At 48.7% G+C, this 22,209-nt stretch overlaps 1 protein-coding gene across 1 annotated transcript in view; it reads left to right on the top strand.

The window, feature by feature from the left end:
* Positions 1-15,467: 15,467 nt before the first annotated feature.
* Positions 15,468-22,209, top strand: part of P3H4 (prolyl 3-hydroxylase family member 4 (inactive)) — a 73,749-nt gene continuing 67,007 nt past the window's right edge. Inside the window, exon 1 of the mRNA XM_063959838.1 lies at positions 15,468-16,368. Within this exon, the coding sequence (XP_063815908.1) occupies positions 15,901-16,368 (468 nt within the window). The 5' untranslated portion in view covers positions 15,468-15,900. The remainder of the gene's footprint in view (positions 16,369-22,209) is intronic.

The raw sequence follows: 22,209 nt of genomic DNA, 5'->3' as shown, positions 1-22,209 counted from the left end.
AGGCGGGCGCTAGGCCCGTGGGTAAAGTCAGGCCTCCGGCCTGTGGGCAGTTAGGGGGCGCTAGGCCCAGCGAAGCAGTGTTTCCCTGAGGTGAGTAAAGGTGGTACTGGGCGCTAGGCTCAGGCCACCCTGAGAGTACGGTAGGTGGGTGAGCTGTGCGGTCCCCACTACTGGGTGTTCTGGGTCGGGTAGATAAAGGGACAGCACCGTTTTATGTTGTAACTCCGATAGTGTGTTATATGTTGTTACCGTGCAGGGCAAAGTGTATGTGTTGTGTAAGTTGTGCATAGTTGTGTTGCACCACACCCACAGAGCTAGTTTGAGGGCTCCGCTGTTGTAGATAGTATAGGGTGTGACACTAGGTCAGAGTTAGGCCCTGCACGGCTGTTTCTCTTTGCCTCCTTACAGGGACCTGTAAGTGGAGAAGATCGGAGTGCAAGACTCGTGACGGTGAGTAGCATCCGTGTACGTCTGTCCCTTGTTTGTCCCCGAGCGCCGGAGTTAGGATTGCTCACGGACGTGAGAATCCCTTTCATCACACTACGTGCGAAAGCGCGAGTGTGTGAAAGCTGGGTAGCTGAGGCTTTGTGCCGGTGATGACCATTCACCCAGCCGGTGAAGGTCGCAGCCACCCCTGGGGTATCCCCTGTTCCACCGGAAGCAGGGTCGATACCCCCTTTAATGTAGACCATTCTCTCCTCAGCTCGGTCGTCGGTCAGCTCCGAGAGGGAATCGCCGTGTCCGGATCCGAGTGAAGATTTCCAGGTCCGTTGAAGGTTCCGGTACCTGAAGGTGAGAGAGAGCGGCGCCTGGTGAGTACCGAGTCTACACCTGCACGGCAGCAGGCACCACCACACGCACTCGCAGGCCCCCCGCACCTCTCACATTTGGCGTAGTCGGCAGGATCAAAGAGACCGGATCACGGACACGATGTGGAACGCCACCAAGAAGACCTCCCTGCGGACGGCTCCGGAGAAGACTCACCCCCGGACGTGTGCGGACCAGAGCGACTGGGTGACGGTGTCTGGGGCAGACATCCTGAAGATGGTGCAGCGGTCGGTCCAGCGTGAAAAAGAAGAGCGCCGGGAGAAGGGGCGCAAGTAGGCCGCTGTGACGCCCTGCAAGAAATGTCGGCAAACAGGTCACTTTGCCGACGAGTGTACTTGGCGAGAGACGTCCCCAAAGAAGGTGGTTCAGGAAGCGGACCGAAGACGTCAGAAGGGCCAAGCGAAGGAGTCCTGGTGTTTGCTCTGCGGAAACTACGGGCATGAGCACAACAGTTGTCCCTGGGACGAAGAGTCGAGCGAAGACGAGGTTGATTCCCGGTGTGAAAGCTGTGGAGATCCCCGACATCGGCTCCTGGAATGTCCATGGACGGAAGACAGGACGGACTACGAGGCCACGGTGAAGCAGCTGACGGAGTCTCGTCAGCAGCTTTGGGACCGGGTGGCTGCAGAGCCTGTGTGTGCGCTCTGCGAGGCGAGAGGACATGCGCTTCCCGATTGTCCGTGGAACGAAGACCGGATGATTGCGGATGGTCGCGCCCAGAGATGGGAGGAGGAAACCAGGGAAATGGAGCGGAAGGCCTTGCTTGAAGTTAATTCGCAGGTGCCCATTTCCTCTGAGCCGGAACCAACGGGTGAAGATTCCCCAGTGAAGGAGGTGGACCAGGAACCCGTCTTGGAGAAGGTGGCAGTGGCCCTCCCTTGTTGGAAGTGTCGGCGACCAGGACATGCGGCCAGTGAGTGCCCTTGGGAAGATGCCGCAGACCTACTCTGTCCCAAGAAAGTGACCCCAGTAAGGCAGAATCCTTTCCCGCATGAGGCGGAGGTGGACGACTGGGAGGTGAAGAGACCACGCTGCGAAGAAAAGCGTGAAGACCCAGTGACTGAGACGTCCGGAATCTCCCCGCGATGGAACCGTCCACGACCAGGACGTGCGGAACAGGAGTGTCCTGGGTACCAAGAAATGCCAGCGGAAGCAAAGGAGTACGCTGAGGAAGTAACGATGCCAGCGGAAGCGAAGGAGTACGCTGAGGAAGTAACGATGCCAGCGGAAGCGCAAGAGTACGCTGAGGAAGCAGAGGTGCCAGCGGAAGCGAAGAAGTACGCTGAGGAGGAAAGTAATACCCCAGTCCAGATATCGGAGGAGGACTCGGACTACGGTGAGCTGTCCGCCGACGAATCCCTCCCTGAACAGATGGAGGACGACTCTGGCATCGGAAGCGCCGACGAGAGTGACTGGCAGGATCGGGTGGAGTCATGCTCCCAGTTGAATGCCCTCCGGAAAGAGGAGGAGATAGTCCTGGAGCAAGAATACCTGCCAGGAGTGCCGAAATGGACCGACGTACGGGGACAGGACTGCGATGCCGTGGGAGGACCCGTTCCAGAGGAAGAGATAGGACCTTTGGAGATGCCCCACGAGGAAATGCGACATGTGGTGGCTGTTGCCCGGGAGGAAACGGATGCCCCGGAGGATTCCGCTGTTGGGTGGTGGTCGATACCACACCCGGACGACAGGGACGAAGCCACAGACGATATCGGAGGCCAAGAGTGGGTGACTGTTGTCCCCGTGGAAGAAGATTCCCCTTGGTGGCCAACGTCAAGCGACCGTGAGGAGATGCCACTCCCCCAGAGGATCCGCCGATGGAGGTCAGGACGCAAGAGGAACCCGGAGCTGGAGGAGGAAGGATGTGGGGTCACAGCTGGTCCAGGCTGGGCCCCCGAATGCACCCTCGCCGGAGGGACCTCGGAATTCCCTGACCCGCGGACAATGGGCGTCGTGAGGAACTTTGTAGGGACTACAAAGGAAAAAGGGGGGGGAAATGTAAGGATGTGCCCTGTGGGCACATCTGTGTTGTCCCTAGTTGGGGACAGCGCTGGGGCAGCTTGTCTGTCCCCAGCGCTGGGTGCGTGGCGGCGGCGGCGGGTGTCCGGTGCAGGGATTACCCTTTTCCCTGCACCGGACCCCAGGCTGGAGGGTTTGAATGTTGGCGCCCTCCGGGAGCCAATCGCGGCTCCCGGAGCGGCGGCCAATCAGGAAGAGACGCGGCGAGCCAATCAGCGCTCGCCGCGTCATAGGCCCCGCCCCCGGCGTCTGACGTCAGACGCCGGGCGGGAGCCGTTCGGACAGGAGGCCGCGCCGAAGAGCGGCGAGGAGGAGGAGCCCGCGCGCAGGAGGAAGAAGAAGAGGATCGCGTGGCTGAAGAGAAGACACGGCCGGGAGCAGCGGAGGAGGTCGTCGGCGCGCCGGAGCGCAGAAGAGGATCCGGCGCCGAGGAGAAGACGACGACCGCGGGGAGAGGAGGTCCTGAGGCCGCGGAAGAGGCCAGAAGACGTCGGCCTGCAGAAAGAAGATGTCCAGCGGCGGCTGGACGCAGGGAAGAGACGGAGGCGCCGCTGGCCAGGACGGGTCAGCGGCAGAAGACGGTGGAGGCCCCCAGGTTAGGTAAGGCCTCAGTGAGGCTATCCTCCCCCTCCCCTTTTCCTCCCTCGACCACCAGGGACGGGCATTAGGCCCGAGGACACAATTCAGGCGCTAGGCCTGGGCGCAGTTAGGAGTTTGGGCCCCCAATATTTGATGAGGTGGTTTGGGCATTAGGCCCAAGCCACCCCACTCATGCGGCACCAGTTAGGCGGGCACTAGGCCCGGGGGACAATCTAGGCCTGTGGCTAATAGAGGGCGTTAGGCCCTAGGGTATTTGTGGCCAAATCAGGGATACGATAAGGTGACCCTGGGCACAAGGCCCAGGTCACCCAACGGGCGGCAAGTAGGCGGGCGCTAGGCCCGTGGGTAAAGTCAGGCCTCCGGCCTGTGGGCAGTTAGGGGGCGCTAGGCCCAGCGAAGCAGTGTTTCCCTGAGGTGAGTAAAGGTGGTACTGGGCGCTAGGCTCAGGCCACCCTGAGAGTACGGTAGGTGGGTGAGCTGTGCGGTCCCCACTACTGGGTGTTCTGGGTCGGGTAGATAAAGGGACAGCACCGTTTTATGTTGTAACTCCGATAGTGTGTTATATGTTGTTACCGTGCAGGGCAAAGTGTATGTGTTGTGTAAGTTGTGCATAGTTGTGTTGCACCACACCCACAGAGCTAGTTTGAGGGCTCCGCTGTTGTAGATAGTATAGGGTGTGACACTAGGTCAGAGTTAGGCCCTGCACGGCTGTTTCTCTTTGCCTCCTTACAGGGACCTGTAAGTGGAGAAGATCGGAGTGCAAGACTCGTGACGGTGAGTAGCATCCGTGTACGTCTGTCCCTTGTTTGTCCCCGAGCGCCGGAGTTAGGATTGCTCACGGACGTGAGAATCCCTTTCATCACACTACGTGCGAAAGCGCGAGTGTGTGAAAGCTGGGTAGCTGAGGCTTTGTGCCGGTGATGACCATTCACCCAGCCGGTGAAGGTCGCAGCCACCCCTGGGGTATCCCCTGTTCCACCGGAAGCAGGGTCGATACCCCCTTTAATGTAGACCATTCTCTCCTCAGCTCGGTCGTCGGTCAGCTCCGAGAGGGAATCGCTGTGTCCGGATCCGAGTGAAGATTTCCAGGTCCGTTGAAGGTTCCGGTACCTGAAGGTGAGAGAGAGCGGCGCCTGGTGAGTACCGAGTCTACACCTGCACGGCAGCAGGCACCACCACACGCACTCGCAGGCCCCCCGCACCTCTCACACCTGCAAGACGAAAGCCTTGATGCTATGGACTGGCCCGCCCGTTCCCCAGACCTGAATCCAATTGAGCACATCTGGGACATCATGTCTCGCTCCATCCACCAACAGACTGTCCAGGAGTTGGCGGATCCTTTAGTCCAGGTCTGGGAGGAGATCCCTCAGAAGACCATCCGCCATCTCATCAGGAGCATGCCCAGGCGTTGTAGGGAGGTCATACAGGCACGTGGAGGCCACACACACTACTGAGCCTCATTTTGACTTGTTTTAAGGACATTACATCAAAGTTGGATCAGCCTGTAGTGTGTTTTTCCATTTTAATTTTGAGTGTGACTCCAAATCCAGACCTCCATGGGTTAATAAATTTGATTTCCATTGATAATTTTTGTGTGATTTTGTTGTCAGCACTTTCAACTATGTAAAGAACAAAGTATTAAATAAGAATATTTCATTCATTCAGATCTAGGATGTATTATTTTAGTGTTCCCTTTATTTTTTTGAGCAGTGTATATATATATATATATATATATATATACATATATAATGTCAGAGGTAAGCGGAACTCCCGGACTTATACTTATCACTCAACAGGTCATCATCTTGGAAATTTTTGCAACGTTTCGATTTATTTCAATCGTCATCAGTATATGCCTGACGACGATTGAAATAAATCGAAACGTTACAAAAATTTCCAGGATGATGACCTGTTGATTGATAAGTATAAGTCCGGGAGTGCTGTATCCAAAGTGGAGTGCCGAGTACCTGCATGAGTTATTTATATATATATATATATATATATATATACATACATACACACACACACACACACACACACACACATATATATATTTGTATACTCCTTATTGTTTTCCATCCCCCCCATCTGTATGTTCATTACTGACCCGCATACAGAGACATCCTTCAGTTTTTTGCTAGATGAATTCAGTGGTGCCCTCCAGTGGCCGGCGCCCCTAGGCAGCCGCCTAAAGCTACCTAATGGTAGAGCCGGCCCTGGGTGAGGAGGAAGCTAGAGATAGGCTGCAGGCAGTTATGATTCTAGAGGTGAGTGAAGGCACATACAGTATGAGGCTGCAGGTATCGGCTAGATAATTGCAGCATGTCCAGCATGTCCCTCTGATACAATATTTTCTAAGTGTCCAGCCGGCCGCATCGGGCAGTGTATACCCTACCATGTCCAACCGACAGACATTCCCCTGTTGTTTCACATAGGAAGGAACATGGAAATGTCTCCTCCTGCGAGAGATCTCTGTATGTCCCGGATATCGGCAGTGACAGATAATTGGCGGCCTGACAGGCATTTTATCTGCCCATGTTTGCCTGGCATTAGATATACAGTATGTAACAGGTTTTTGTAGACAGATTGGATGTGGAAACAAAGGGCAGTCCTAACTCAAGGTTAGCAACTAGGTAACATGTTGCTAACCTTGACTAGGGTAGGTAGGGTTTATTATTATTTTTTCTTTTTAAGAATCACTACGTACATGAATAATAATGGCAAGATACCAGTGGAGAGAAAGCAGAGATGAGCACAGGAGGCAGTTATCAATTCTTATAAGGGGACAGAGAATACAGTGGAGGAGAAGAAAAAAAGTACATATTTCCTCTTCTTGTTTGGTGTCAAGCGAAGAACAGGTGTCAAAGGGTGCAGGAAAGGAATTGAGGGCCTAATTCAGCATGGAACGCTGCTGCGGCAGTATTCGCATGCTGATGCCCTGTGAAGTGTGTGCATGCGCACAAGCCGCACTGCACGTGTGCACACTATGAGATGCGACGGTATCTCACATCTGCGAACGCCTCTGCCTGATTGACGGTAGAGACGTTCGTGGGATGGGAGGGGGTGTCGCGTTGGCGTTGAGGGAGGCAGGGTCCGAGCAATGCAGGCGTGTCTGGATCTTTTGCAGGGCAGGCCACGGGGGCTGCAACACGTCACACGCAGCCACTGTGACCCGAAACATGGCGCGTAGCCGCTTGCCTCCGCAGCTAGGCTGCGTAGGAAGAGAGCTACCCTAAACATGCGAAAGCATTGCCGCCGTGTGATGCTTTCACATGTGTGCGGGGTGGCTGAGTCTGGCATGCGGGGCAGACTTGCCCTGTGCTGGGCGTACTCCCGCATGTCAGAGTAATGGATTGTAGATGTGCGTTTTTTCGCACATTTACGATCCATGCTGAATTAGGCCCTGAGTTACCTGTTGCTCAGATAAGGGAATATCATTTCATGTTCCATGTTGTCAATCTTGTCCTTGAAGTAGGAATCCATATCTTGAGCAGTGGTTGTGGTCAGAGGGGTGGGAGGGCTAAGTAGAGGTATAACTATTATGGGTTAGAAGCATACGTGGATATGATGGACTGGGAGTTAGTGTGTTAGCAGTTAGCAGCATTATTGAGGAAAGAGTGGCTGGAGCCGCCTGATCAAGGGTTGCTGCTGGCCTTTAAATAAGATAGGTACTGTAAATTCAGGACAGGAGAATCTAGAAATTGGGAAGCAAAGTTGTTTCATAGTCATGTGGAAAGTTGTTGAAAATGAATAGAATTGACATTTCTGTGATATGAGTGTAAGTGTAGAGGTTATAGCTGTGGAGAACAGATTGTAGGTGATACGGTATGGGTCAGAGAGGGAAAGGGTGATAAATAATATCCTCTGCAAAGTCAGGCTAAAACAATATGGAGGCAATGGCCTTTATAATGAGGAGAAACTGTAAGTCAGCCCCATGGGAGATACCCAAAGAGGAGATTAGAGAGAGTAGTTTGGAGGCACAAGGAGAATGCGGATAATCAATAGGGATGTTGAGATCATCCGAGATGATAGTGGGGATGTTGGAGGATAGAAATGAGGGACAGGCCCACTGTTAGTGTGGTCCAGGTCAATGATAGAAGTACCATGCGCTTGTGGTATTTTGGACTAAGGGGCCTTTTTGTTAACATTATTTTTAGTAAAAAAATTTTTGAAAAAGGGTGTTTTCACACGCGTTTCACATTATTTTAGTATCACTCAAATGTATTATAGGGCTTTTGGTGCAGTTTTCGTGAAAAACTGCTCCAACTCCTTTAATTCACTTTTTTTTTTAGTAATCAGATCGCATTACCCATATTTATAATGGTAAATGCGATCTTGGCAAATTTACTAAAACAAAATTTTTTTAAAAAATGCAATGAGTCCTGTGATAATTACGCCAGCTTCAGCTGGCGTTTATCACAGGGCACCACTGCAATATGCAGCCTTCAATGCGGGGACCAGGCTCCCCTGATCAGCAATATGTGTGATCACAGTTTTAAAAAAAAAGTTGAAAAAACAAACATACTTATCAGTCCCAGGAGCCGGTCATCGGTGCTCTGGTGTGAACTGCCAGTCATCGGGTACTGCTATGCGCTGCTGTGACCCCCAGTGCAGTAAAGTGATGCTGCAAAATGGCAGCCCACTTTACGGCACCAGGGGTCACAGCAGCGTGCAGGATCCGATACCCAGAAGCCCTGCAGGAGCACTGAACGCCGGCTCCCTGGACTGCTAAGTATATTTACCACAGGGTGGGGTTCACGGCGCATGGGGGTAGTCATGACGGGGGGATGACCTGGCAGCGATGTTGTTGAATGCGCAACTGGACATCGGGGAATTGTTTTACAAAAGAAACTTTTGACACGTTGACTGCTTACCTGTGTGTACAGAGTCTGATTTCCTGAGTGCCACCGAACACTATATATATATATATCAGGGATTGGGAACCTTTGGCCCTCCAGCTGTTGTTGAACTACACATCCCAGCATGCCTTGCTACAGTTTTGCTATTTGGGATGTGTAGTTCAACAACAGCTGGAGGACCAAAGGTTCCCCATCCCTGATATATATATATATATATATATAAAGAAAACAAATGCTCAGTCGTTACACATGCACTGCGCTGGCCCTACTCTGTACTTTGTACCATTGAAGAGCCAGGCAGCCCAGCAGGACCTGCTCACGGACAGTCGTTGAGTCAGAGGCAGCCCATAGAAGCCACCCACAGCCCCACCACTGTCACAACTCCCTACAGACAAGTGACACCCCATGGTGAGTCCCTTTACATATATAAATTATATATATATATATATATGTATATATATATATATATATATATATATATATATAGAAATTGTATAGCCCGGCACTCCCCCAATTAGGTTCGTGCCCCGGTGCCTTCAGAAGAAACACTCAATAAAGAAAACAAATGCTGCGGCACTCAGGGTCTTGTATCAGAAGTTGTGTATTGGTAAACAGTTACATCAACCGCGCACCAACTTTTCGGGGAGTTCAACCTACACCTTGACAAAGGGGTTGAACTCCCCGAAACGTTGGTGCGCGGTTGATGTAACTGTTTACCAATACACAACTTCTGATACAAGACCCTGAGTGCCGCAGCATTTGTTTTCTTTATTGAGTGTTTTTTCTGAAGGCACCGGGGCACGAACCTAATTGAGGGAGTGCCGGGCTATACAAGTTTATATATATATATATATATATATATATATATAATTTATATATGTAAAGGGACTCACCATGGGGTGTCACTTGTCTGTAGGGAGTTGTGACAGTGGTGGGGCTGTGGGTGGCTTCTATGGGCTGCCTCTGACTCAACGACTGTCCGTGAGCAGGTCCTGCTGGGCTGCCTGGCTCTTCAATGGTACAAAGTACAGAGTAGGGCCAGCGCAGTGCATGTGTAACGACTGAGCGGGAGAGGGGGGCGGGAACTCCCGGACCGGACCAAGTGACGGCAGGTATGATTTTTTTACTTAATTAAAGGGCAGCTAAGGAGTACATTTTAAAAACCATTATTAGGCATAGTGGCCCCGTTTTTGTTCCCCTGATTCTTGAGGCCCACCAGAACCTCGGAGCCCTGTATGGGTGTCCCCTTTGTCCGTCCCCCTGTCACCGGGCCTGGCCATGCAGAATGGTTGCTGGAACTGAGATACTGGTGTCATGTTTTCTGCATATGAGATTCCAGATGCAGGCTGAGACACACCACAAAAATAGTTGTGACAAGCCTGTGTATTTTGCACCACTCCTCGAAACTGTACTGGCACATTCACAGTCTGCAAACAATTGTTTAATTGTGTTGGCATTGTGCACATCTCTGAATAAGGGCCTTAGTTCAGGAGTATTCCTGAAGAGGGCACCCTCTGTATAGTATAGCAGTAGGATACTGCTACACTACCCACATATTCAGTATGATGAGTTCACTTTATTCTTTAGGGAACTCCTTTATAAAGTATAACGCTTTGTGCCTCCAGGACTACTCAGAGCCATGCACAGTATTGTTAATGATCCCGTCTCTCTCTCTTGGGTATGGTCCAGTCAATAGGTACAGTATAGTCCAGTACATGTTACAGTAGTGAAGTCCACACTTAGATAGCATACCAGAAAGATGCTCCTCCGGTGCCCCAAAGGTTAAGGAAGGGTGGAAGTGCAGGTATTACTGCCTCTAAGATGTCATGTATGCCAACTACCAGGGAGCCTTTCTGGGCCCAAGTCTCTAGTTGGCATCAACCAGTTCTCAGAGAGTTGGTGGTGAAGGGGTTATCATTAATCCTTCCAGAGATGGATCTGTGATGTCGTAGTATTGTGGTATGTTCCGTGATACAACGTATTTAAGTTGTCAAGTCTTACTTAAAGATACGGTAGTCTTTAAGTGTCTTGAGACTCATTCTGATTGGTGCGGATTGAAAAGTCCCACTTCCTTGGGCTGGACTTTATTAAATGTTGTGGATGGCTCTATATTAATGACGTGGGAGTTGTTTGGTCTGTGGGACCTGACATATGTAGTACCATCATCTGAGCCAATCTACCAGTGAGTTGGAAGCATTCCTAAGTTGATTTGACTCTGTCTTACCTCTGCAAGAGAGTAGGTTAGAAAGAACAGTTTGGAGGCACAAGGATGAAAATAACCAGCAGAGATGGTGAAATCATCCCAGATGATGGTGGGGATGTTACAGGATAAAAATGAGAGAGATGATTAGAAATGTTCAAGGAGTTGTTGGTGTGGTCAAGGGAATGATAGTGGTGATTGAACATCAAGATAATATCTGAGTGATGGAACAGTTGATAGGAACTAATGTGTAGTGTGGTGAAAGGAGACTTTTCTGCATCTTGGCTTGGAGGTCTGTGTGAAGTAGTTACCACTTTTCTCTAGATCACTAGATCAGGGAATCCAAGAAAAATATCCCTTTGAAGAACAAAGTACATTCTCGTGTTTTTACACATCAGAACACAATAATCATCTAGTCTTCACCAAGTTCTAACATTTAATAAATCTAACCATATTTGACTAATATCACATAATAGATTTTATTGTTGTGTGCTATTGTTGTTACATAATTAATAACATGAAGAAAAAATTTATTGAAAGAAAGTACACCCCGTGATTCAGCAGCAGCTACTAGAGCAAACTTTATCAGGTAGAACTTGAAGTAAATATTTTCTGCATGAGTTTCAGACTTTTACATCATATTTGAGGAATTTTGAACCAGTCTCCCTCACCGCACAGTTTAAGTGCATTGATGTTTGAGGGTAATCACTTATACGCAGCTCTCGGAAGATCCAAACACAGCATCTCAATAGTCTTGATGACTGGACTTTCATTCCAAAACTTTGCTCCATTTGCTTTTTTAGACTTTAGGCTGTTGAGTTGTGGATTTTCTTGTATGTCTAGCATCACTGTCCTATTTCATGATCCAATTTCATGCAAGCTCCAGTTGTCGAACAAATGGGTGCAGTTTCCTCTAGAATACTTTGGTATAAAGAAAAATTTATGGTGGATTTTGATCAGAGCCGTTTCTAGAGCACCTGTATAGGAAGCAGCCTCTCAGACTGGTAAGTATGAGGCTGCCATACATAAAGGGCATTGCCATACCTCCCAACAAGACCCTCTCCAGGAGGGACAGAATGCTCTGCTCCTGGACTTCCCTCTTAATTTATGATTGCCATCTCCTGTGCTGAAACGCCTTTCTTATACCTTAACCTGTTCAACACAGGTGCCAGAAATCATAAATTAAGACAAAAGTCCAGATGCAGAGCATTTTGTCCCTCCTGGAGAGGGTCATGTTGGGAGGTATAGCATTACTGTGAGGCTTAATGTGTAAGGGGCATTACTGTGAGGCATAATGTGTAATGGACATTACAGTGTGTGACATAATGTGTATTGGGCCTCACGGTGTGTGTGGCATATTTTGTAAAGGGCATTACGATGTGTGGCAAAATATGTAAGGGGCATTACTATAACAGGAAAAATTACAAATAATGGAGTTTTCCCCTCGTGGTGGCCAATGTCTAGAGGTGCAGGGTGCAAAACTGGGGTGTAAGGTAGTCTTTTCCTGCAAGGCCATGCCCATTCAGAAAGACATGCCCCTCTTGTTTGCCAAATTGTCTAGAAACGGTCCTGGCTTTGATTACAAAGTGTCCAGATCCTGTAACTGTAGAAAACTACTAAAATCATCATCTCTCAATTACCATGCTGGAAGGTTGGTTATTGTGTTGATATGCTGTTTGTTTTTTTTAAACATGACACTGGACCTTATTTAGCTTCAGTTATAGTTTTGCTAAAATAGCAAAACTGCAACTGGCTGCAATCGCATGTGGGGCTGCCCAGCACAGGGCAGGGCCGCCCAGCATGCAAATGCCCGCCAGCGATACCATCGCAATATAATTGTGATCACATCGCTGATTTGTGGAAGCCCCCTTGCCTCTGCCGCCAGGCTGTGAAGGCAGTCACAGGGCGCCCATTTTTCAGGTTGCAGACGTCATACAACTGTTCCGAAACCCGCCCCCATTTTTGACGCCACACCAGCCCAACACTGAGTCGATGTTCCAGCAACACCGTCCTGCGAACGCCTCTGCCTGTCAATCAGGCAGAGGTGTACGCATAAGTGATATGTGATCGCCTCTCACTGTGCACACACGCAGTACAGCTGCTGTGCATGCGCACTGTGCACGGGATTGTCAGTATTCAATTGCATCGCTGATGCGTCGCATACTGAGTTAGGCACACTGTGCATTAAGACCAATCACTTCCACTTTGGTTTTGTCTATGCAGAGTACATGGTTTCATTTAAAATCAACTATACAAATGTCCTTTGGGGGGGAGAAGGACTTTTCTGCTGAGTAACCTTCCATTAAAGCCATACTTGTTCATTTTTTACCAAAGGTCATAACCTTTAACATTTTTTTGTGTTGACAGATGTCGGTACATTCCTGGATGTAGTTTTTGGGCTCTCTGTGAATTTCTGACGATGATACAGTTTGATGTTTGGTTGAAACTTCTGGGACACACATTCCTGGTCTTCAGTATACTCAATCGGCACATAAGCTTTCTCACAGTCTGGTGACAGACTTCAAATTGTTTGGCCTTGTAAGTTATAACCTTTTCAAAACTGTTGTGAAGCATCAATTGCTTCTTTGAGATCACAGTTTTACTTTCTCCTTGGTGTGTTATTAATACTGGGGGTAATTCTGAGTTGATCGCAGCAGCAAGTTTGTTAGCAATTGGGCAAAACCATGTGCACTGCAGGGGGGGCAGATATAACATTTGCAGAGAGAGTTAGATTTGGGTGGGTTATTTCGTTTCTGTGCAGGGTAAATACTGGCTGCTTTATTTTTACACTGCAATTTAGATTTCAGTTTGAATACACTCCACCCAAATCTAACTCTCTCTGCACATGTTATATTTGTCCCCCCTGCAGTGCACATGGTTTTGCCCAACTGCTAAAAAATTTCCTGCTGCGATCAACTTGGAATTACCCCCATAGTCAGACTGTTCCTGACCAAATTGCTAAACATTCTGCTTTTCTCTAAATGTGATGATCAGCAGCACCTGGCTCAGATTATTTTCTTAATTGCTATAGAAGCAGTAAGGATGTACTTACTTTTCACACGTTTTCAAGTTGGCTTATTTTCTGTAGAATAATTAGAAACTGTTATGGTTTATTTATGATCTTAGTGTTAGGACTTGGTGACAAACAGATTGTTACTTATATCCTAACAAATAAATACAGATGACTGTTGTGGTGGAAAAAACACCAGGTCCGGGATGTAATGCCACCCGAGATGCATGGTTTAGCCTTGTAAATAATTGCCCCTTTAAAAAAACTGTCCGAGTTTGGCCAGCAACCAGCACAGCCGCTGAACTCAGGGGCAGATTTATTAAGCCTGGTAAAGGGGTATATTCAATAAGAGTCAGGTCCATTCCGACATGCAGTTGTCGTAATTGCCCCGACAACCCCTATTCAAAGGAGCGGCCAAATCCGACTGTCGGATTTGGCCGCTCCCGTTGTCATGGCCTGCTGCTGCTGTCAGTGGCGCCTGGGGGAGAGAGCTGTCTGCGGCGCCGGGGGTTAGCTGCCCGCCGGGAGGAGGTGGGGATGGCCGCCCGGGGGAGACGGAGCGGCCGGCGGAGGAGAGGAGGAGACGGGGGACCAGCGGCTGCAGCAGCGGAGACTCATGGCTGCATTCACCCGCCTCCATCAAGCGGGACTTCGCTTGCTGGAGCCGGGTGGACGCTGCCGCTGGGTCCCTGCTCTCCCCGCTGCTCCCCCGTCTCCTGCTCTATGCTCACTTATCTCAATCCGACTTTTTTTTAAGTCGGATTGAGATTGTCGGAAACGGGGCTAAAACCTGTCGGGTTTGGCCCCGCTTCTGACAATGCACGCTGATCAGTGGCTGAAGCCGCCGATCAACCAGCATTCCGACAAGTCGGGTTTCCCGACTTGTCAGAATAAATGGGGCCGTAATGAATAGGTCGGAACCCAAGTTCCGACCTAAAACTGTCGGAAGCTGCCGTCTTTCCGACAAGACGGCAGCTTCCGACAGTTATTGAATATACCCCAAAGTGATCAAGTGGAAGGTGATAACGAACCAGCCAATCAGCTCCTGTCATTTTTCAAACCCACCCTGTTACATGGAAGTTAGGAGCTGATTGGCTGGCGCGTTATCACCTTCCACTTTATCACTTCACCAGACTTAATAAATCTGCCCCTCAGACTTCATTATATCCCGGCCCTGTAGTCTATTTTGTACATGATCCGACTGACCCTTTATATAAAGTGTGATATAAACATGTAACAAAATATATAATTTATTTTTGTAAACATTGTTTTGTACATATGAACAGAAATCATTTGTCTGGTATTTTCAGATGACACCAGGTGGTAGGTAACTATTGCAGCATCTACAGTTGGTGACAGATGGTATCCGTTTAGATGGTCGACCATGTTATGGTCGACAGTCATTAGGTCGACCACTATTGATCAACATTGACATGGTCGACATGGACACATGGTCGACACATGAAAAGGTCGACATGCGTTTTTCACTTTTTTTTTACTTTTGGGGAACTTTTCCATACTTTACGATCCACGTGGACTACGATTGGGAATGGTAATCTGCCCGAAGCATGGCGAGCGAACGCGGTGCACTAATTGGGGTTCCCCGTCACTTTACGCAGAAAACGACACCCAAAAAAGTAAAAAAAACTCATGTCGACCTTTTCTTGTGTTGACCATTTGTCCATGTCGACCATGCCAATTTCGACCAAAAGTGGTCGACCTAATGACTGACGACCATAACATGGTCGACCATTCATACCGCAACCGTGACAGGGACCTTTAAAATATTTTGTCCTAATTATTTTTAAGATACATGCTTTTTTTAATTTCTACAACAAGAATGCAAGTGTAACAAACCTACCCACTGTTTAATCTGTATTCTAGTTGTAAAAGTAGTCTGAAAATCTGCTAGTGTCTTTAAGACCCGGTGGAATCTGAAGAGAGCTCTGCTGCAGCACTTACCCTAGAGAGCACTCAGATCACACATCATCATCATTATCACCCAGCACTCCCCTATGTTATGTGTTACAGGAGGATGGGTGCTGTGAATGGAAAGAGTTTCTGAGGGACATGTGGAAAGATCTGAGTGATGCAGGAGGAGCTGATGTGGGGTCCCAAGGAGAGAAGAGCCCTGCAGGGAACACACTGGCGTCTACTCCCCAGTACATGGCCTGTTCCTGGCTGTTCTCAGTGTCCCAGCCAGCCTGGCAGTAAGAGACCCCGCAGCCCCCCTGCTCTTGGCTAATTCCTTCTTCGTCTCAGTCTGCTTATACCTCGCTGGGCTACACAGTTCCCCAGTCCTAGCTCCGCATTACAGGAACTTCTTATCCCCCTGCTGAAACCTGGCTCTCCCTGTGCTCCTGGCATCCCCTCTGCCCCCGGCCATGCTGCCCCTCATCCTCAGCGCACTGCTCCTCTCTCTGTGCCCCAGCCGGGCACAGTATGAGCAATATAGTTTCCGCGGCTTCCCCCGCTCCGAGCTGCAGCCGCTGCAGCCTACCTATGCCAAGGCTATGGACCTGTACGAGGCGGAGTCCTGGAAGGAAGCTACCCGCACACTGGAGGCCAGTCTGAGGCTTCACCGGCTGCTGGAAGACAGCGAGGCTCACTGTAGTCAGAGCTGCACGGAGGGCTCCCCCATTCCCGGGCTAGAGGCTGAGGAGGGGACGGAAGAGCCCCGGGACTGGAATCTGGAGCAGAAGTTATTTGGGCGGGTGCTGTCACGGGCTGTGTGTCTGAGGAAGTGTAAGGCTACCCTGCCGGTCTTCCAGCAGCCCTACCCCGACAAGGAGACCCTGCAAGCCTTCCAGAGGAGGGACCCGTACCAGTACCTGCACTACACCTACTTCAAGGTCAGAGGGGAAACGTCTCCTTACTGTATGTGTATTTGGGGAAGATATACTAAGCCTTGGAGAGTGATAAAGTGGAGAGCGGTAAACTACCAGCCAATCAGCTCCTGTCTCAATTTTTCAGTCAGCCTGTAACATGGCATGTAGGAGCTGATTGGTTGGTAGTTTATCTCTCTCCACTTTATCACTCTCCACATCTGCCTCTGTGTGAGGTAAAACCGAGGGATCAATTAAAGCAGGGGTGGGGAACCCTTTTTCTACCAAGGGCCATTTGGATATTTATAAAATCCTTCGGGGGCCATACAAAAATTATCAAATTAAAAATTAGCCTTCCCCCAGTCAGTAGTTATGCCCCCAGTCACTTGTTATGCCCGATTAGATTTGCCCCCCAGTCAGTTGTTATGCCCCATTAGATATGCCCACTGTCGGTTGTTTTGGCCCATTAGCTATGCCCCGTCAGTTGTTATGCCCCATTAAATATGCCCCATGTAGTTATGCCCCATTAAATATGCCCCCTAGTAGCGCCGCTTACACACACACACATTTAAAGAAAGAAGAAAAAACACAATGCTCACCAGCCCTGCGCTTGCTTCCGGACCGCTGCCCTCCCTCTCCTCGAAACTATGGGAGATGTCATGACGTCTCTCCCATAGCGCCGCACAGTCGCACATGTACACTGCCTGAGCCAGAAGCTGGAGCTCAGGAGTGAGCTCCTGCCTCCGGCTGCTGCTGAGGAGAAGGGCGCCCGCTGGTGGTAAAATCTCAGCGGGCGCTCGGCATCTCCTCTCATTTAGGTGAGCCTGGCTGGGCCGGATCAAGTGGCTTTGAGGGCCTTATACGGCCCTCGGGCCTGAGGTTCCCCACCCCTGTATTAAAGGATCAATTAAAGATATTTGAAACCATTCTTACAAGTAGTTCCAGTTTAAAATTCCAGTTCTTTATCCCGGGCCTCTACTGCTGGGCATCAGTCTCAGATTCTCTAGGAAGAGATCGATGTATCACTATTTTTAGGGGTAAATTTACTAAGGTTGGAGTTTTTTTAGAACTGGTGATGTTGCCCATAGCAACCAATCAGATTCTACTTAACATTTATCTACCTGCTTCTAAAAGATAATAGAATCTGGTTTCTATGGGCAACATCACCTGTTGTAAAAAACTCCTGCCTTAGTAAAACTCCTTTCAGGTCGCACCCGGGAGCCTGACACGGGAGCTCCCATGGTGCGAGCCGCCTGTCCACACACAGTGAACAGGAAACGGGTCGCATAGACCCGGTTCCCGTTCACACTGCACAGTAAGCCGGGTTCAACCCTGCTCGCAACCCGAGTTGGAATACCGGGTTGCGCAATCCGTTATTTCAACCCTGGCACCTTTCAGACCGCACATGAACACAGGTTTTGCACGTTCATGTGCTAATAACCCGTGTTCATAGCAGGCGGTCTGAAAGGGGTATAAATTTACCCCTTATGGTGTGTACACATGGTGAGATTTTTTCTTTCGATTTTGACTATATAGTCAAAATCGCAAGAAAAGTTAGTGCAAATCGCAAGGTGTTGTGCCACTTGCGATCCCGATTCGATCCCGATGCGCGGTCCCCCCAGGTCGGTATCGCAAGAAAAGATAGACTGTGCAGGCAAGTCAATCCTTGCTAGATCGGTGTATCTAGTTCATCTCACATGTCAATTAAATCTCACATAAGCCAAAATCTCACATAAGCCAAATTTATAAGCACACATAGGGGTATATTCAATAAGAGTCGGGTCCATTCCGACATGCAGTTGTCGGAATGGACCCGACAACCCCTATTGAAAAGAGCGGCCAAATCCGACTGTCCGCTCCGTTTGGCCCCGCTTCCGACAATGCACGCTGTTCGGCGGCTGAAGCCGCCGATCAGCGTGCATTCCAACAGCATTCCGACAAGTCGGGTTTCCCGACTTGTCGGAATAAATGGGGCCGTAATGAATAGGTCGGAACCCCTTCCGACCTAAAACTGTCGGAAGCTGCCGTCTTCCCGACAAGACGGCAGCTTCCGACAGTTATTGAATATACCTAATAGTCCATATCTCAAGAAAAGTTAGTCAAAATTGGTGGTGCTGGGCTCCGGGGAGTTCAGGGGAAATCGCAAAGTGAAAATCGGGCATAGCAAGGATCTCACCGTGTGTACACACCATTAGAGCGATTCTGGAGACATTGGGGTATTTATCCAAGAACTGTAAGCACTAACCAATCATCTCCTGTCATTTTTCAAACACAGCTTGTAAAATTAGAGTTGGAAGCTGATTGGATAGTGCTTTATATCTTTCTGCTTTATCTCTCTCCAGGTTTTGAAAAATAATCCCCATGATTTTATTTACAAAAACACGTTATTTACAAAAACATTGGGTTTATGCACAATATTTAAAATAGCAATGCTTGGGGCATATTTAATAAGCAGCGCTAGCAGATTTCTTATTAAAATATTTTTATTTTCATAAAGTTTTGTAAAATATAAACAATGTCCTTTTCTTACCCTGAATAAAGATATTAATTTCTAAAAAACAGCAATGTTATATAAAATAACCATAATGGCACACACAACTATATGCTCTATTGTGTGGAGTATCTCCTTTCCACAAACACCCACAGCAGTTAACTGGATACAATTAGCTCACACTTTAATGCTTCAATGTTACAAACGTGTCCAAATCTCCTATTCAGAAACTTGGTTGCTCTTTCGGCTCAAAAGCCAGACAAGGTGACAATTTATCAGACTTCTATAACAGAGCAGTTGTCGCAAGATCTCTTATTAGAGTATAAATTAATATTCACATGTCCATACTTTTAAACACACTGATCCTTGTTTCCAGACAGATTGAATTGAAAGACAAAGTCTCAATGGTTATTCTCTCCCCTTGAGAGTAATGGTATTTTCAGTGCACATCAGCAATCATTTAGTTGTTATTCAGCTGATACCGGTATATATTTATATAATGCTTTTCTCACGATAGCACAATCATTCATGAGTCTCAGCAATTTAATTTAAACATGGCCATGTTCAATGTAAATATTACCACAGTCCTCAAGGGTTCCGTCGCTTTTATACTCCCGGCTCTGGTGCTCAGAAACCTTTTAAATAAGCCTTATCAGGAGATCTTCAGCGTTGTATCCCAGCATGGTGGAGCGGACTCATGACGTGCTGATTAGCGGGTAAGTAGGGTTAAATGAGACGCGTTTCTCCGCCTATGGATGTCAGCGGCTTCATCAGTCAGAGCATATAGTTGTGTGTGCCATTATTGTTATTTTATATAACATTGCTATGTTTTTTAGATATTAATATCTTTATTCAGGGTAAGAAAACGAGATTGTTTATATTTTACAAAACTTTATGAAAATAAAAATAGAAATATTTTAATAAGAAATCTGCTAGCGCTGTCTATATTTTTTTTTTCTTTTTTAGATATATTCGAGGGGCAGAGAAGGTCCCTTTTTTATAGTGAGCTGCAGACGGATTTCTTTTTTTAAGATCTTTTTGAAAATTTACGTTACATATACACTAATTGAATTATTTAAGCAGCGCCAGGGAGTTATTGTGTTGTGTTTGTGTGATATTTAATAAGCAGCTGTAACCCCTTTGTCTGCAAAAAAAAAGGGTAATCAATTTAAACAATGGGTTGCTGCCAAGAAATCATAGATCCCCGTAGGACGTTACTTGGATTGTGGTCTTTTGTCAATTAGCGCAGCTTTTGAAACAAACCTAAAACCATCTCAGGTTGGTGCTATGCTTAATTACCTTCCTGTGCCACTGCAATGTAAGGATGACTATCGATGGTAGATGTTTTTACCAACGATGGTGGAGTTCCAATGGTTTTCTGACATTGATGGCACAAAGCCCCCCACTGTTTTTTTTTTCTTTTCTCCTTGGATCCAGGACAGAGGTTCTCAAACACGGTCCTCAAGGCACCACAACAATCCAGGTTTTAGGTATATATATGGCTCAGCACAGATGGTTAAATCAGATTGACTGAGGTGCTAATTAAGTCACCTGTGGCCAAGAATGGATAAACTTAAAACTTGGACTGTTGGGGTGCCTTGATGATCGCATTTGAGAACCTCTGCTCCAGGACACAGTCTATACGTAGCCCTTGATGTGACCAATGAAGCCCCACCCACTTCTGATTGGCCCGCTGCTCGATAAGTCATAAAGCAAAGGTTAACCTTGGTGAAACCATAGATGTTCCCCAGTTGATGGTTTCATACCATCAAGAGTAAACAATGGTCCCATTGCTGTTTAACCCACCGATGGCCATCCTTAGTGCAGTTTCTCATTGCAATGTGTTGTTTAAGGAACATGGAATACAGTTGGCATGTGCAGCATTATTGACTTACACATGCCAGGTATGTAGATAGGTATACTTTTAAATACTCCCTGCCATGAAGCCTTACGCTAGAGCAGTGATGGGGAACCTTTGACACTCCAGCTGTTGTTGAACTACACATCATAGCATGCCCTGCTACAGTTTTGCTATTTGGCTATGTTAAAACTGTAGCAGGACATGCTGGGATGTGTAGTTCAACAACAGCTGGAGTGCCCAAGGTTCCCCATCACTGCGCTAGAGCAATACGCTGTTGGTGTAGGTTTCATATTTAGACAGAATGCGCTCAGCGTCCCAGTGGTCGGGATGCTGGCGGTCATGTGACCATGGCCGGATTATGGGAGGGGCGATAGGGGCGGCCGTTCCGGGCCCCCACACGCTGTCCCCCAGACTCACAAGTGTTAGTAACATAAAACCGGAGTACAGCATTTAGCTGCGCCTCCAGTTTCTTCCTCCGCGGCGGCTCTGGCTCATATATTTTCTACTGGCCGTCGAAGAGCTTCATACATTCAGAGTCTCGCGGGATAATGACGTCAAATCACGCGAGACACTGACTGTCCAGAGCCGCGGCCGGGATCAGTACTAAATGCCGCCGGCCGGAATCCCGGCGGTCGAAATACCGTCGCCGGAATCCCGACCACACAATCCCGACAGGGGTGGCGAGCGGAACGCAGCCTCTTGCGGGCTCGCTTCGCTCGCCATGCTGCGGGCACGGTGCCTCGCTACGCTCGGCACACTATTATATTCTCCCTCTATGGGTGTCGTGGACACCCACGGAGGGAGAATATGTCGGGATTGTGGCGGTCGGGATTCCGGCGTCGGTATTTCGACCGCCGGGATTCCGGCCGGCGGCATCTTGACCGCATCCCCCGCGGCCACAGCGGCACGTTTGGTTCTAAATCGGAGTGGGATAAGGAACCTTTGACATCACCAGGGGGAGGAGCCACGTCACCAGGGGGAGGGGCAATGCCCGGACAGGGTACCCGAAAAGTACCCTCGCGGGCTTGCTTCGCTCGCCACGCTTCAGGCTCTGTGGCTCGCTCCGCTTCGCTCGCCACCAAGTTACTAAGGGTAATAGTTGGTGGCGTGGATAGTAGAAGAACTATCCCGCTGGCCTAGCTCCTTCCCCTGGTGACATGGCTCCTCCCCCTGACGTTATAGGTCCCTTAGGCCACTTGGATCTAGCATCTACATAACCAGCGGCACAGGCAGCCACAGCTCATCATCAACAACTCTTCAGTGCAAGTCTCCCCACCGTTGTACTGAGCACTCCATGCAATCTTCAGATGCAGGTATCCTGCAATCCGACTCCCACACTGCCATCAGTGTCCACATAAGGCTGCCTTTGTATGTGTGTGTGTGTATGTATATATATATATATATATATATATATCTCCTTATAATAGCCCTGTGACTCTGTGCCTGGAGCTCTAACGCTGGGCGTGGCTAGGAGCTCTCCTTGGGTTAGTGCCAGGTCTATCACATCCAGTCCACA

Source organism: Pseudophryne corroboree, chromosome 3 (genome assembly GCF_028390025.1).
Source record: "Pseudophryne corroboree isolate aPseCor3 chromosome 3, aPseCor3.hap2, whole genome shotgun sequence".
Classification (NCBI taxonomy): domain Eukaryota; kingdom Metazoa; phylum Chordata; class Amphibia; order Anura; family Myobatrachidae; genus Pseudophryne; species Pseudophryne corroboree.
The sequence above is the reverse complement of the archived record's forward strand: the minus strand, read 5'-3'. Positions and strand labels throughout refer to the sequence as shown.